Raw genomic sequence first — 15,714 nt, forward strand, 5'->3', positions numbered from 1 at the left:
GTTGATTACTGTGTTTATGGTTTATATATATATATATATTCATGTTAGGAACATGATTTGGAGGGTTTTTTTAGGTCCCCAAATACAGGCCTGTATGCTGTACAGCCCTGCCTGGCACTTTACTCTTTTTTAATATCTACTTGTTTAATCATTGAAATATAATCAATACAATCTCTCCCTACTGTAAATCCACTACATCATTCCCAATTTCTATATTATTTTTTCCTTTATAATTTATCCATAAACCCTTCCAATAGTTGATGTTTGGCCAATAGCATTAATTCATTTTTATAACCTTTTTTATGCATCTCTTGGACTGTTTTTCCAATATATTGCTAATACTATATGTATTCCTATCTGCATCAATATAGTACAGGGAAAGAAATGGGGAAGGACTGTATGCATCAAGGAATAATGTAATTTTAATTGTGTTCATTAAATTATTTTGACTAATCGGGGCACAGGAATAAATTTTTACTAATAGGTTAACATGATGTGAATATCATACTTTCAGAATTTACATTTCAACGACTGAGGATGAATTTTAAGGCATTGATATTATCCACAACAATAAGTATATGCATTAAAAGGGGGATGGATGCTACCATGAAAAACTGATTAGATATTAATAATATTGTATCTCTTAATAGGATTACAAGAGCAAGTTTAGAAGAGATTCAACTCAACTAGAATCAGAGGAAACAACAAATCTCTAGAGATTAAATCGTGGCAGCTTAGTTTTTATGAATTAAAAATCATACCCATTATGTGTGTCAAACTATAATCTAACTAATCATTACTCAGCATTTACCATACATTTACTGCCAACTAAATGGAAAATACCTTTCATATAATTGTCCAATGTTAAGTAGGCAGGTACTACAAATAAATTACAAAGTTATTTAAAATTATTATGATAACATAAAATCAATTTTTCTTTGAATAAAGATCCTTGTACATCAAGTTTATGAGTATTTGGGAAATAAAAACTACGTACAACCTCAAAGACATAGTTATAAATTTCTGGTTTGGTATTTGGCAGTCCAGTGGTTAGGGTGCTAGGCTATTGACTGGTTGACCCAGGTTTGATTTCAGGTGATGTCCCTTAGCATTCTCGGGCTCACCTGATCTGCATGATTTCCGGACCCAAATCTTCATGTGAAACCACAGGTGAAAGACATAGCATCCCCACCCAGATGTGCAAAATTTACATGCTATTAGGGCTCATTGCTAGGGGAGCTCTTCCATACCCATCATCAATCACCACCCCACATCATCCCTACCAATCTACTTTCATGCTTCTCCAGGGATGATTATTGCTACAAACACCAACTTTTTGACAAAAAAAGTCTGCACAGACCTGTCTGTCTACCATGCTCACACTTGGTTTACACAAAAAATACGTCATCCTAATTCCAGCTCAGTAAAGAGATATTCATACTAAACACGAAATAACTTTATAGTTAATGTACCAAAGCTGTAAATAGTAAAAAAAAGTATTTAACAATGGTTAATTGTTATTTCAGGGTAGATTTCACTACCCAAAATCAAGAAGTAATAAAAGCATCAATTTTTCATTTGATTTTATTACACACAAAATACACATTCAAAATGCACTGTGCATATCTCATCAAATAGCATTTATCATAATGCATAATTAAGGCACTTCTTTACATAGGATGAAAACAATTATGAGGCACACATGTAAAATGCACCAATTAGCAGGCAATGGGTACATTAACTGAAAAAATTATTGCTTCTCAAAGAACAAACATTGAAGACAGAAACCTTCAATTTGAGAGTTTATAAATGTTATGAAATATTAATTCACAAATGGATGTGGGGTTATGTACAAACTACTAGCAACACAGGTTAATTTTGAGAACCCAGTGTATTAAAAAATAAGGCTCTACAGTGAACCCTTCACTTACAATACAACAGCGAAGTGTAATAGCAGTAAATAATTAACTTTCATTGGAAACTTAACTGTAATTACACATGAATTTCACCAAGACTAACTTTTCTAAACTGATGAAAGAACTCTGTAAGCACATAGATACATTAAAACTTATTTAGGAAGATTCCCATTGCATTTATAGCAAAAAAAACCTCTTCAGCGACAATAGTTTCCACTCCTATTTAGTCAGAAGTGTGATCACAGCTTTATTTCAACTACAAACATTTGAAATGCAGCCACTAATTACCCTTATGTCTTCAAATGTGATGCTTGGCGTGAATAACATATAATGTAGAATGGTTTTAAAAACCTTCATCTTCCCAAAATATTATTTTTGAACAAAAATGGGAAGAAATTTCTCCCAAATATTAGATCCAAAGTTATAGGTGCAGGACTTAGGTTAAAAATATGTACATCTTAACAAACAATGCAGAGGCTCAGATTTGACATTACACATTAAAATGTGAGTTCACCAGCACATATCGTTGATTAGCGCAATCAAATAACATTAACCATTAAAAGATTATTGAGTTGGTTTATCCAGTTTTGGTGAATAACTAAAGTAAATCTTAAGGCTATTTCACATTTTATAACTACAAATTTAGGGGAACTTAAAATGAAAAGTTTGAAACAAAACTAAAAATGCAACTACCAATGGGATTAGGCATGAAATATTGAACTCTTAATAAATTTAGAGCCCCAGGATTTCTAAATGAATTCTTTAATAAAAAGGTGATCATTTATCCCAAGTCCAAAATTATTATTTGTTACACTGAATAGCATAGTGTCAGCCTAACCTGAACAGTTAAGCCTCATTTTTCAATTTACTCTTTATAATTCATCTAACTCATGTGTATGGGATAAGATTGTAATTAGTAACCATAGATTATGCCCAGATATTGTTCATTTTATACTTCGTTTTAGTTCAACACATAATCAAAATATGTAAGAATAGAAAAAATGAAGTTCATCACAAAGCAATAGTTTTAAACATTAATCCCATTGACTAATTTATTTTTACAGTTAAAGATTGCTCATATATAACTCTGGAATGATTAAACAAATATTGATTCCCAAATATGGTGCTTCATGGAGAGCATACTGTTCATCGGCAGGCACGTTTTACTGCGGTGTACCGAGTTAAGAGTGCTGATGCTAGGTTTCTCTCCATCACTCACCATACCCAGAACATTCCTCCTGAACCAAATTACCCACCTATCCCAAATGGCAAAAATGACCTTGGCTGTGGGTCATATCTAATAACAAATAAAAATATTGATAAATCACTTGAGCAAGCAAATAACAAAATTAAATAATAAGTAAAAGTCAGAGGCTAATATAATTTGTGTAGAGATGATTACCTTAACTATAAGGCTCCCTCAAACATTTGATTAAGATGGTAACATTTATAAACAATATACTGGAATAATAGTTTTTTTTCAATTCTTGTCCATTACTATAACAAAAACTGTAAGCTAACAGGTAAGTTTCATTAAATGCAAAAACATATGCTAGAACTGAGTAAATCTATTTTTCTGTTTCATTCTTATTGCCATCATGGCATACATATTTGTTTCTATACAGAAAACTTTACTGGTGTTGTCGTTATTTTGGCCATCAGTGACTGGTGTTTATAACAAATATTGCAGGCAACCTGATATGTTTCACAGCAGAAAAATATCTTTCAACTTAATTAACCTAATTTACTATTCAATTCCTATGTTATCCTAGGAATCAATTATTACCAATGGAATAACAAGAGAAATTTTCCAGTTAGCTTAGCATATGGGATGTAATAGAACTAAATAAAAAAAATTCAACAAACGGCTCCATAAACATCAAAAAATCAATTAGCTAAGGAAATATATTTGAGGTGAAGCAACCAAAAACTGGCAAACAACAACAATGTTAAAAGTTTTGATACAGCCAAACATTGTTTTAAAAGAACACAGAACATTAAATTGCCTGCACCATTAACAATTATAATTATTAATAGAGAGCACTTATCTCACTTGCAAAAAGAAAGTATCAATAGTGAAATAAGGTTATTTCTGTACATACACCACTTCAGACATTTTTGTAACAATGTTACTTGAATTGTAAAATTAACCAAGACGAGGAATATCTCATCCAGTGAAGGATTCTGATGAACTTTTGTCAAGGTTTACTATATTACACAATGACCGGAACAAAATTTACACAATTCTAAAGTTCAATTTTACCTTTAACATGAAGGAATTATTAATGCTGATTGAGAACCAATTCCTGAGATTAATTGAAATAGAAGAAGGCTAAGAGTGGATCATCAGCATATTATTCCATATTTCATGAATAAAACAATATATACTAGGATGTTAATGCACACTTCCTGGAGGTTTTATGGATTTAACGTCTGCTACCTTATTGAATATTTTAAGGAACCAATTATAGTATCATTTGGTACATAATCAGTTGGCAAAATTAGATTTTACACAGAAAAATATTACTCCTTTAAATTTAAATGCTCATATAAAAATTATTACACTAGAACAGATTTAGAAAAAGGGAGTCTGGCAAAAGATATTTCTGCCCAACAATGCTCAATTTTTATACAAGAGTATATACACATTTTTCTTGATATGAATCCTGCTCCTTTTTTAAATGTTAATTTTGTATAGTTGAAATACCATTTAAAATCTGCTCTAAAAATGAATAGAGGTGATAAAATTATTGCTGTCCAGATTACCACAAAGAAAACAAACCTCTGGTAATACAAATGTACAATAAAAATGGACGTCAATATTTTGTACGATGAATCATATGGAAATAATTGCACATAACAATGAAAATATCCACAAATCATGGAGGCCTGTTTTTCCTGAGATAGTTAACCACTAATTGATGCATCACAAACACTTTTATGAAATAATACTTCCATAAATACAGCACAATTTTACAGCAAGAAACAATAAAGAATTATCTGAAAACCGCATGAGTATAAGAGTTAGGCAGCCAGTTGAAGAGAATTTAAAATTTTATTCGAGTAATAATTTATAAATCTACTGGAAAGTATGTATCATCCCCAGTCTGAAGCTTCCTGAAAGGAAAAGATGACTGCATGAAATTTATTCATCTCCAGAACAAAAATAAATGCCATTAAATTGCACTGCAGTAAAAATTCAATTGATACCAGCAGTGTTGAACCACTTCGACAATTAGTCAGGATGTTAATGATTAAAAGTGACTTACAATAATAATTAACGTAGTTATTCCAGGAAGAGTCAATTCGAATCAGCAAGAACCTAAATATTTGATAAAGATACATTCGAAGAAAAAGCCTATTCACAAATTTTTCATTCTCACCTTTAAATGAGCTGTACATTGCCAGATTTCACTAGGTCAGCAATTGCTTTATACTGCATTATGTGTTGGGTATTTTCATCCAAATCTACTTCTTCATCCACGGCATCTCCACCAGCATCCACTACAACACCGTTGGATGATTTGTTGACTCGGAGAAAAACTTGCGACAGTAAATTCGGTGTCACACACATTGTGTTCTTATCCAAAGATTGGAAATTATAGGGCATATGCCTTAAAACTAACGTTTCGAAATGGCTTTCCAAATGAGACTGATGCTCTTGTGCAAATTTATATTCTGCTGGAGACAGATAGCGTTCTTCCAGCGGCCTCTTCGACTCTAGTTCTAAAATGTGACTTGTAAACAATTCAATTTTATCAAGACGATTCCGTAAGTAACTAGTGACAATGTAACGGATTCTGTCTAATTCCATTCTATGAACTACAACACGGAAGTCGTTTTTCTTTAGTTTGTTAACATTTTCTTCCATCTGATTGATTTGTTCCAACATACAATCCACCAACTCAGACCTGTGCGGTAGAATTTCAGGACTAAACTTTTCGTTGAGCCATGCCTCTTCTAATTTCTCAAGGACACTCTGAGCAGTGATAGTCTCTTCTGAATCACTGTCCTCCAGGTTTATGTCAACCTCCATTGATCAATTTGTTACGGAAAATATTAGTTCATGTAAAAATTAAATTACAATACACACGAATAACCGCTTTAGATTTTCGCTGCGCGTATGTTTGTCCCCATATTCACTGCACTCCGATAGTGGCGCAGTTATTCTACAAGTGGGGATTTTGAAACGCGGTAGTTCGCTCTTGCGTTGTCTCGTGAAGTGCTCCAGGTGTGTACGCATTTTTTGAACGGGGTATAGTTATTTACACCGATGTTTTCAAGGCTTCAGATGAATTGGTAAGTACGAAATAAAATAAATGCTTTTCTTTTAAGAATAATCAAATTAATTTTGTAATTGTTGAGTCAGGAAATGGAGTATCAAAAATAAGTATCTCCTAATACGCTAACAATATATTTAATTTGAAATAACTGAATTCGAAAGGAATTCCATATAATAGTGTTTATTATATTAACCTCGTTGATTTTACCAAAGAAAGTGAGTTATTCTCTACTTCGGAATTCACATGAATGATATGAACATGAACGTAAAATGAATAGGATACTCTCATATATGTAGGAAGGGTGCGACGTAAGTTATATTTTGATGGAGGATGTAGAATTAAAATGCATTATCATTGGCCTAGAAAGAATATATTGGCATTAAACTTTGGCAAATAAAAATGTGGTTATGCATATAATTCATAAATAGGTGTGACTGATACATAAGAAAAGTGATTAAATAGTAAAAAAAATAGTTGAAAGATTTTGGAAAATAAGTCTGAGGTAGGGCATGATAAACTGCTGGAATTTTAACAAAAAGTGTTGGACAAGAAATACTGAGTTATATTTGACCATGCATCATTCAATGACTTGTTAAGTAGGTATGAGTGCAAAACTTCAAAGAAAATTATATATAAAGTATTTGAAAATATTTACCTCAATTTCAGTGGTCAAAGCTTACAGTTCACAAAAGTGATTGTAGCACCATACATTGGCTATTAAGTTATACTGTTGCTTGATACTAATGAAGACATTAGGAAGAAATTGTAGAATTGAGAGTTTTAAAATTAAATTCTTATTTCAATAGATTCTGTATAAAGGCTCAAAATGGCATGAACTCCAACAGCCTCTTTTGTTAAGGGTGCCTAAGAATTTGTACAATGGTATACTAGAAAATAAATAGCAGCAGTTATTACACATATTTAAAAAATGTCCAGAGAAATTTGAGAAGGGGAAAGTGATTCAACTAATTAATGTGGGTTCTTCATAAATAAAGATACATCAAAAATGTGATTCATAAATGTGAAACTTAACATAATTCTCGTGTATATGCAAATATTGTGAGTCAAAATTGGTTAATTGTAAGCAACATCAAGGTCCATCATTGGTAGTTAAATCATGTCTCATGAAACTAAAATGTAGTAAATTGTAAATTTTTCTTCCTTAGTGATACTAGTGCCATTCACCAATGAGAATATATTTATATTATATACTTTCGGAATGAATTACGTTATGTGGAATGTGATAAACAGGCAAAATGCAGGACTATCTCGCATTTATATCATATAAAATTGGATTGTAGGCAACTATTCTCATTGAATTACGAACTCAGCTTGTATTCAAAGCAAAGTGAAGAAGTAGCAAAAGACACATGGTAATTCAAATGAATGAAAAACTGACACCTCTTTAACAACTTTCCTCCTTACATGCTTCCAGTGCCTATTACCCATTTTGTTTGATGATGTTTTCTTGGGTCTTCCCCCGGGTCAGGGGTTCTATGTTGTCTGTTGTTTTAATGCTTGACTCAAGCATCATCCTCAGGGCAGATGAGTGCCATGAGAATATGCCATGTTATGGGTGATTGAACCCTTCTCATTGCTTATCCCCATTCCTGATATTCTCAGTTGAACTGAGTTTGTCTGAATAATTTTTTTTTCAATACTTTCATTAATTATATCGAATTTACACAATTGAAGGCCTTCTCAAAATCCATTATTCAATCAACATTCCAGGAGTAAAATGGACTATATTAGTTATTTGAAAAACATTTATTTACAATAAATTATATGATTCAGACAGTGAAAAAAATACCATTTTGTTTAGGAAATTACACATTAGGAAATGACAGTGTTTTGAAAATACAATGGTATAAATACTTAATATTAATAATAAATTCTAACAAAAATTAGGATAGAGTTAAAAAAATTCCACCTTCTTAATGCTGTTATGTCATGTAAGACAACAAAGTGTTTTGGAATGAGAAAAAAAATGTATAACTGTTGACTGATTAGTTTATTCAAGAGAGCGCTGGACACGCCGACAGTGCCTACTACTGCCTTCAGCTAAAGCCTGTTCCAGTATCCCTGTTATGTGAAGTAGGCCAACTGGATCAATTTGAAGTGTGTGCGTTTGAATTTGAGTTGACTTACTCGAATTTTCATTTATTTTCACCTGCAAGACAAATGAAAACAAGATATAAGTATAGATTATAATTTTCTGGTCAGAGTCATTTAATGTGTGCAATTAATTTTTACTGTAACAAGGTTAACCAGGGAATAAGTCACATAGCTACAGGAAAATGCTCCAAAGATACAAGAAATAATAATTAATTAAACCTTCTTGAGGTACTAGTAGACAAGTATTTGTGTACATCACAAATGATATTATCAGATACTAAGGTTTTTTAAACCATTTATGTCCAGTTGGTCATTAACGACCAATTAATGAGAAAATACAAAGTATGTAGACAAAAACAGAGTAGAAAGCCATTAATCTCTACCTCTGTTACTACATTGTATCTAATTATTTGAGAAATTATTACCACTCAATGCATAGTTATAATTCTCTTCAGTGGTAAATGAAATTTTTCTGGTGAAACATAGCTCTAGACGTACTGGAAAGAGGTTATTTATGGATATTTATGTAGTGTATGGCAATATAGAAGGCAGTATTTCTTCGCAAGTACAGTTAAAATTTTCAGTAAGAAGAAAATCATGCCATATTCATGTGCAAACTATTTATCAATCATATAACAATTTATAAATCATAGTATTCCTTTTTTTAGTCATTTGCTCTGATAATATAAATATTTTATTGCCCAGATATCCAGGCAGGAATCTCACAGCAATCGAGATTGTTGCGAGTTAACCATATGAACATCATTACCAACAACTACCAAATAGAAACAAGATGAAAAATGTGGTATAACCGATTTGATTACTGCTTATTCATTGCACTTGTCTATATACTTTACAGTATTGGCTATTTAGTATGTCCAGATTTGACCTATAGGCGAATAAGGAGATACTGTAATGGTATATTTTGCAACTGTTTTCAACAAGTAAGCAAACCTTAAGGATAGGTTTGAAAGCAATAACATATTTTTTAACGTCAAATAATAGAAATTAGTGTTCCATTTAAAATCATTGGTACAAGTCTATATTTTTAAGCATTTTTTCTCTCATTTAACATAAAAAAATCATAATTTGAGGATTTTTTCCTAATGGGCTCTTCACATCCAATGGGTTTCTTGAATACAAAGGAATTTTCTTTGTAATTAATCACCTACTTAATTATGCATTGCAATGCATTTTAGCACAGAATATAGTGCCATAAGGAAAAAAAACTCCAAGTCATAAATGTGTTGAGTCATAATTAATATGTTGCAATAATTTTTGCTCAGTCAATCAGAAATTGAAAGTTTGCAATACCAAAACAACACCAACATGCTAACCTTTTCATGGGGACCAATTTGTGTGTCTTTTAGCTGCAAATTTAAAGTCACCAATGGACAAAGTTGATGCATCAAGGAACGGGATGCAACCTGGAAAGTATATCAAAGGTCATGAGAGTTACATGGAATTAGCAGTTGTGCATTAAGGAGCTAAAGCAGAGCACTAATGCCAAATGACTACAAACATCTCATATCAAACAGGTTAGTAGGCATGCACATACATGGCACATTAGCCAAACATGAACCACATATTCTCCCTACTATTAATATAAAAAAGACAGTCCATTCATAGCAATTTTTATGGTAAAGAGGCATCACACAGTATTATTGTTGAAGAAATAATTGAGAGTAGCAAGATGTAAAACCATGAGATGAAATGAGGAAATTGGAATGTAAGTTCGATTCAAAATACATGCTTTCATTAAAATCCAATAATTTGACCAAATTTTGACAGCAAAATTGAATGAATATATGATCCCATAAGTTTTTCTTCAGTTAATAACACCCAAACACCAGCAATCAATTCAAAAGTTGGTTTTTCAGATGAGGGTAGAAATCACCTTACAATAAACTCAATAGCATTTCAAATTCACATATCGGGGTAAGAGGGACAGATTCTGTTACCAGTGCCACATGTAGTTCCCCAAAAAGACCAGGGTCAAAAAAAATCAAATCAGAGGAACCACTTGGAATTAAATCTGGGCCCTCTGGTCTGAATACCAGTTCTGTACCCCCTGGGACTACCACACTCCTCCAGCTTAAGAAGACTTGCAAAATTAATAACATGGTTGGAGTAGAAAATTGAGAGAGAAAGTCCAAGTCAGAAAAAAATAAAAATTCCTGAATGAACATATCCGGTTTGATAGAGTTACATTACTTCTGATATAGAGAGAATTGCTCATTCAGGATTAATTTCTCAAATGTTAATGGTGCAAGTTCTTTATTTCCCAGATGAAATATACAATTAGAGCAATTTATCTGATTAGGAATATGGTAACTTGAAGCTCTAATTATTTTATTATTAATTTTAGTAAAACTACCGACTATTTAACACAATTAAAGTACATTGTAATGTGCAAGTACATAAGTTCTATTTTCAATTGAATGCATAGGGGAAATTTGGAATCTCTATATTGATGGTATTTTTGAGAAAATTTAGCTCCTATTTTAATGACATTCACCAGTCCTCCCAATTTTTTCAGGAATAAATGTGAAAATGTCTATTTTTCCAGGTTTTTCACGTTTGAAGCACTCCAAATCTATATTAATGCAGTTTGCCATTTCATCAGTTTCATGCAAATTATGACACAAGCATTTTTATGTGAAATGATTATCTTTAAAAAAATATGATATTCTCATGGAAACAGTGTCTAATAATGATTATGATTAGCAACACACTTATTTCACATTCATGAAATCAGGTCAAATACAAAAAACATGAACCCACCTGAGCTTCAAACCTCCATTCCAAATTGTGGAAATGAGGAGGAATTAAAAGACCTCCATCCTGACCAAGAGACTTCCCTTCTTCTTCAAAAATTTTTAACAGCAGTTCTCTCTGTTCATCATCAAAGCCTAAGGCCTCAGATGACCTAGAGAATTCATCAGCCTTCAGCTGTGGATGAAAATTAAGGGCTGTAGAGAGGTTTCTACTGATTACTGTTCATGATTCTAAAAATTATAGTTCATAAACATTATTGAATTAATATGTATGCCATCAACAAATCAGTTTTAAATTATTTTAGAAAGTATGCTGATTGTGTGAAACTTATTAATCTTAGTTCCTGTGATATTTAATTATGTAATACTAACAGAAACAATATTTTGTACCTGCTTGGTAATTTGTGACATGGATTAATAGAGATTAAAGGCTCATAGAAGGATTCATTGAACATCAGACATCTCAACTGAGTCTGTTTTTAATTTATTAGGGAAGCAATAAGTAATCTGTCGCAGGTTAAATAGGCTTTCAGTCGGTAGATAAGTACATACATAAATACTTCCAATAGTAAGCAAAATAGCAGTTGCCTATTTTGATGTTAGTATAATTTCACATGAAAAATGATAACAATTAATGCAAAAGGGTCCCTGCAACTCGCTTTGCTTAAATTAATGCAATACGCACTGTACTTATCATCAGTGAAGATATTATTCCTCTACTCTGCCACCTTTAATATTCCTTAGCATATGTATTCGTTTGAAGTATGGCTCATTACAGACAACCCTACCTCACCCCCCTGCCCATCACTACCCATCCTAAGTCTCCCTCTGATAACCTCCCATACCAGTACCTACTGCTTCAAGTATGTGCAGGCCTTGAATATGTTGCCTGTTCCTCCCATTTACACCTATTCTCTGCAATACTTCCTTCAATTTTGCCCACTCAATTCAGTTGAATACCTTCTAAAGATCAAGAAAATGCACACAAAAAAATTCCGATCAAAGTATACATTTCTTTCCTCTTATGTTCTCATTTTTGTAGTAACATCACATGTTCTTCTCCCCTTCATAAACTCCAATTGACTAAACCTAAGTAGTCATTTGCACCATTTGGTAGCTTTCTCCTGATGATTCTTCAAACAACTTTTGCTCCAGATTAAATGAAACTTATTTTCCTACAGTTGTCACCACCTGTTGTTTTACTCTTTTTTGGGATAAGAATAAAAATGGATCTACCTAAGTCTTCTGGTCAAATTCCTTCTTTGCATATACCTCCTATGCACAAGTTAAAATAATCTCATTCTCCTCTTTGTAGTAGTGGTAGTATTTAGGGCATCGACCGACAGCTGAGATAATTTGCGCCATAGGGAATGGACGGGAAAGGATGAAGGGTGGAGAGAAACCGCGTCGGCATTAGCCTACTCATAACGAAAGGCACCAAGGGGTCCGCAGCTTAACGTCCCATCCAACGGATGACATACTATCTTGAAGTGCCCTACACAAAGCACCTCGAGTAGGGATCGAGATACCTCTGAAAAATATTCAACACCACCGGGATTGGAACCCGGGCCCTCTAGTTAGGAAGCCAGTACGATAGCCACCGCACCATCTTGATCCACTCTCCTCTTCATCCATTAACTCTCCAGTAATACTGAGTGGACATTATCTAATCCTGCTGCATAGCTCAACTTCTCTGTGGAGATGGGGGCTACTGGTTCGAGTCCCATGACTGGTGGAAATTTTTCAGCTTAGAAACAATTTGTCAACAGTTTTCCTGAGCCCGTGGCGGAGGGCAGCAGTTTCACCATTAGGTACTGGTGGTGCACACCGAGTGGGTTGACCTGGCATCAGCTGTGGGCAAGAGTTGAGTTCATGGTATCGGCCGCAGTACTGCGATTTGGAAGGCAACGGGAAACCACCACTTTATTCTCCCTAGAATATGCAGCCTTGTCTCGCATTCAAATACAGTAGAAATGAAAGATATGGGCTGCTGTAAACCAATCCTAGGATTGAAATAATGATGATGATGATACCTAGTATTCTTGGATCTAAGCTATCCTCACTTACAGCACATTTCCTTTCTATTCTAAGCAGCCTGGCCTAATATCTTTGGCTCTTCTTTCTACCTTTCGCAAATCTCTTCCAGCTCCATTAATAGCTTCCCTCTTTTTTTAAAAATTTTGCTTTCCACAGGATAGTTCTTGCTTACCCTGACAATTTTCCTACATTATTCGGTGCTTCGCTATTGTATAGTACTTTTCCCTGTTCAAGAGTTTTCTGTACCCTTGCAACAATCTTCTCTTGAAATTTCTTTGAGCATGTTTCTTGACAAACTTCATTTTTTTGACCTCTGCTCATTCTCCTACCTACATCCATATTAACGTCCTTCCACTTCCTTCATTCATATATCCTCTTAAAACTTCTCTCCTATGATCCAAGGCTTCTTAATTCTTCTACTCTCTGTTATTCGTATTATTACTATTCCATATATTTTCTGATACCCAGAAAATCATTCAGCCTGGACTCATCCATTGGTATCCATAAGCATCATATAGATTAAGCCAAATGTGTCAGTACCCCACTCATACAACCCAGTAACCTGGCACTCTACTTACTAAGGTACCTAGGCTGCTCAAGAATCAATTCATGTATTGTTCAGCCTTTAGGTACGGAATATACATGGAAACAGAGACATCTATTAAATGCATTTACAAGAATGAGAAGGTGACTAAGGGAATAGATACTGCTGCACAACAATCAACTGAAGGCTTAACAAAAAAACTATGACAGGGAAGACCTACAGAGGAAGGCTAGGGATTAATTACTAGAAGCAAGTAATAGAGGAGAGCAGAGCAAGAAATTATAAAGGCATGAAGAATTGACATGCCAAAGAATCATTTGTTGTAGTGGGAGAGGGGAGTAAAACCGAGTTCATAAATGATCACCTATGATTATTTTATACTCGAATTCAGATGGATGGGAGATAACATTTATTTTTTTAAGTTGACGATACTTCTATTTAGACGATATTTTTTTGGTTACGCTGAGTATCGGTATTGCAGAATAAAAACATTCTCATCAGGCCACGGAATTTTACGTAAACGACGATTACTCATGAATGTCTGATACATAAAGCTGGACAATATGGAAATTTAATATTTAATCCTATCGGTACCTTATTCTTGAAACTCTCAAGAAGAAGCTTTACCAAAGCTTCTACAGCATGCTGGAGCTGCTTAGGTGGTAAATCAAGTTTTTCTGAAAATTGAGAGTATATATATTATACATATACATGGGTATGAGAACATAACTTCATTGGAGGAAAAATAACTACGCAGCAAAACTTACGAGAAGTTTCCTGAACCAGTTTCAAATCAGGGCCATTTTTAAAGTAGGAGGAGGCCACAGTACATGCATCTTTGAAAGCTGCAATGAAAAAGGAAACGATTTCAACTCTTTCACTGAATGACCCCCAATATACTCTATAGGACAAAACGCTGTTACCAAAGCCTAAGAACTTGGTGAATATTCAAAGTAAATACAATTGTATTTTTTACAGATATAATTTAATTAAATAAGACATTTCACAATTAAAAATTGGACATTACTGAGCGCTAGAAAAGCATCTGTAATCAATGGACCTGCCTGGTTTTCGACAAAAACAAACGCGATATGGTAATAATATTTGATGAGTACTTGATTTTTCAGAACTGTGAGGTTTAGGGTAATTATATTATTAAGTTACCTGATAGTGACAGCTCTGACAAAATACCTAAATGACGTTTATGTGCCTCCGTCAGAAAAAGCAGCATCTTTCTCACTATATTAACTGATGCACTATTTTATTACTGTAACCAATGAACTCGGAAAATATTGATTATACGCAGGGAAAAAATTATGCAAACCATGCACAACGGGTTCCAATTCCCAAAATTCGCGTCGTAACGATAACAACGATTAAAGGTGAATATTCCATAAGCTCATTCAGACTATCCAACACATGAAGTTGAACTATGTCTTTCTTCCTATTAGAGTTCGTGTAACTTGAAGAATATATACAGAAATTAACCTATTTATTTATTTTATTATTATTACATGGAAATGAAAATCTTAATTTTGCTCTATTTTCGCCAAGAATATTAGAGAAACCTTAAATTTTTTAATTGTTCCCTCCATGTTGGTAGTGCTGCTAGTGGCTATCGATTCTCTTTCAATATCGATTCAAGTTGGATGCCGGGGAAAACGAATCAGGCTTTTATGCGGTAGGTAAATTTTAAATATTTCCAGGGCAATTTATTGTTGGTTTTTTGAATTTATTGTTAAAATAAATAAATAATAGTTAATACGGTTACCGATACAGATGAAATCCAGAGAAATTCGTCGTTACTAAATCTTTACGGCCCTACTAGGTGTCTTCAAACTGACAATTTTTGCAAACGCTATTTAATATGAATTAATTTAGGTCCAAACGTAACCGGTAGACATGTTTTCCTCATAAAACTAAACCCGAGTTTGCTTTTTTAATCTCCGTCATTATTTTGAGATTTTAATTGGTTCCTGTCGTCTCTTTTCTGTCTTAATAGTTTACAAGCCTCACCACTCTAGAATAAAATGCCACTTGCT

At 33.4% G+C, this 15,714-nt stretch overlaps 3 protein-coding genes across 3 annotated transcripts in view; 1 reads left to right on the forward strand and 2 right to left on the reverse strand.

Moving 5' to 3' along the window:
• The window catches only part of LOC139701123 (probable multidrug resistance-associated protein lethal(2)03659), a 52,196-nt gene extending 51,480 nt beyond the window's left edge, over positions 1-716 (forward strand). The window contains exon 26 of the mRNA XM_071599700.1: positions 651-716. Within this exon, the coding sequence (XP_071455801.1) occupies positions 651-716 (66 nt within the window). The remainder of the gene's footprint in view (positions 1-650) is intronic.
• Positions 717-1,607: 891 nt separating this feature from the next.
• On the reverse strand, positions 1,608-6,025 carry Sld5 (DNA replication complex GINS protein Sld5). The gene is made up of 2 exons (XM_071599578.1): positions 5,300-6,025; positions 1,608-5,033 (listed from the first exon to the last, which is right to left on the reverse strand). The coding sequence occupies exon 1, from the start codon at positions 5,950-5,952 to the stop codon at positions 5,302-5,304; it is 651 nt and encodes a 216-aa protein (XP_071455679.1). The 5' UTR covers positions 5,953-6,025; the 3' UTR covers positions 1,608-5,033; positions 5,300-5,301.
• A 1,968-nt stretch (positions 6,026-7,993) lies between these two features.
• LOC139700857 (COMM domain-containing protein 2) lies at positions 7,994-15,085 on the reverse strand. Its single transcript, XM_071599289.1, has 6 exons — positions 14,837-15,085; positions 14,440-14,517; positions 14,267-14,349; positions 11,099-11,266; positions 9,652-9,741; positions 7,994-8,369 (listed from the first exon to the last, which is right to left on the reverse strand). The coding sequence occupies exons 1-6, from the start codon at positions 14,901-14,903 to the stop codon at positions 8,211-8,213; spliced, it is 645 nt and encodes a 214-aa protein (XP_071455390.1). The 5' UTR covers positions 14,904-15,085; the 3' UTR covers positions 7,994-8,210.
• Positions 15,086-15,714: the final 629 nt, after the last annotated feature.

The sequence above is a fragment of the Hetaerina americana genome, unplaced genomic scaffold (assembly GCF_022747635.1).
Source record: "Hetaerina americana unplaced genomic scaffold, ioHetAmer1.1.p SCAF_11, whole genome shotgun sequence".
Classification (NCBI taxonomy): Eukaryota; Metazoa; Arthropoda; class Insecta; order Odonata; family Calopterygidae; genus Hetaerina; species Hetaerina americana.

Coding starts and splice junctions, on each gene's coding strand:
- Sld5 (XM_071599578.1), bottom strand. CDS start 5,952: ATGGAGGTTGACATAAACCTGGAGGACAGTGATTCAGAAGAGACTATC.
- LOC139700857 (XM_071599289.1), bottom strand. CDS start 14,903: ATGCTGCTTTTTCTGACGGAGGCACATAAACGTCATTTAGGTATTTTG. Junction 11,267..14,266: donor TTGAGAGTTTCAAGAATAAG/GTACCGATAGGA, acceptor TTTCATCCACAG/CTGAAGGCTGATGAATTCTC. Junction 9,742..11,098: donor AATGGAGGTTTGAAGCTCAG/GTGGGTTCATGT, acceptor TATACTTTCCAG/GTTGCATCCCGTTCCTTGAT.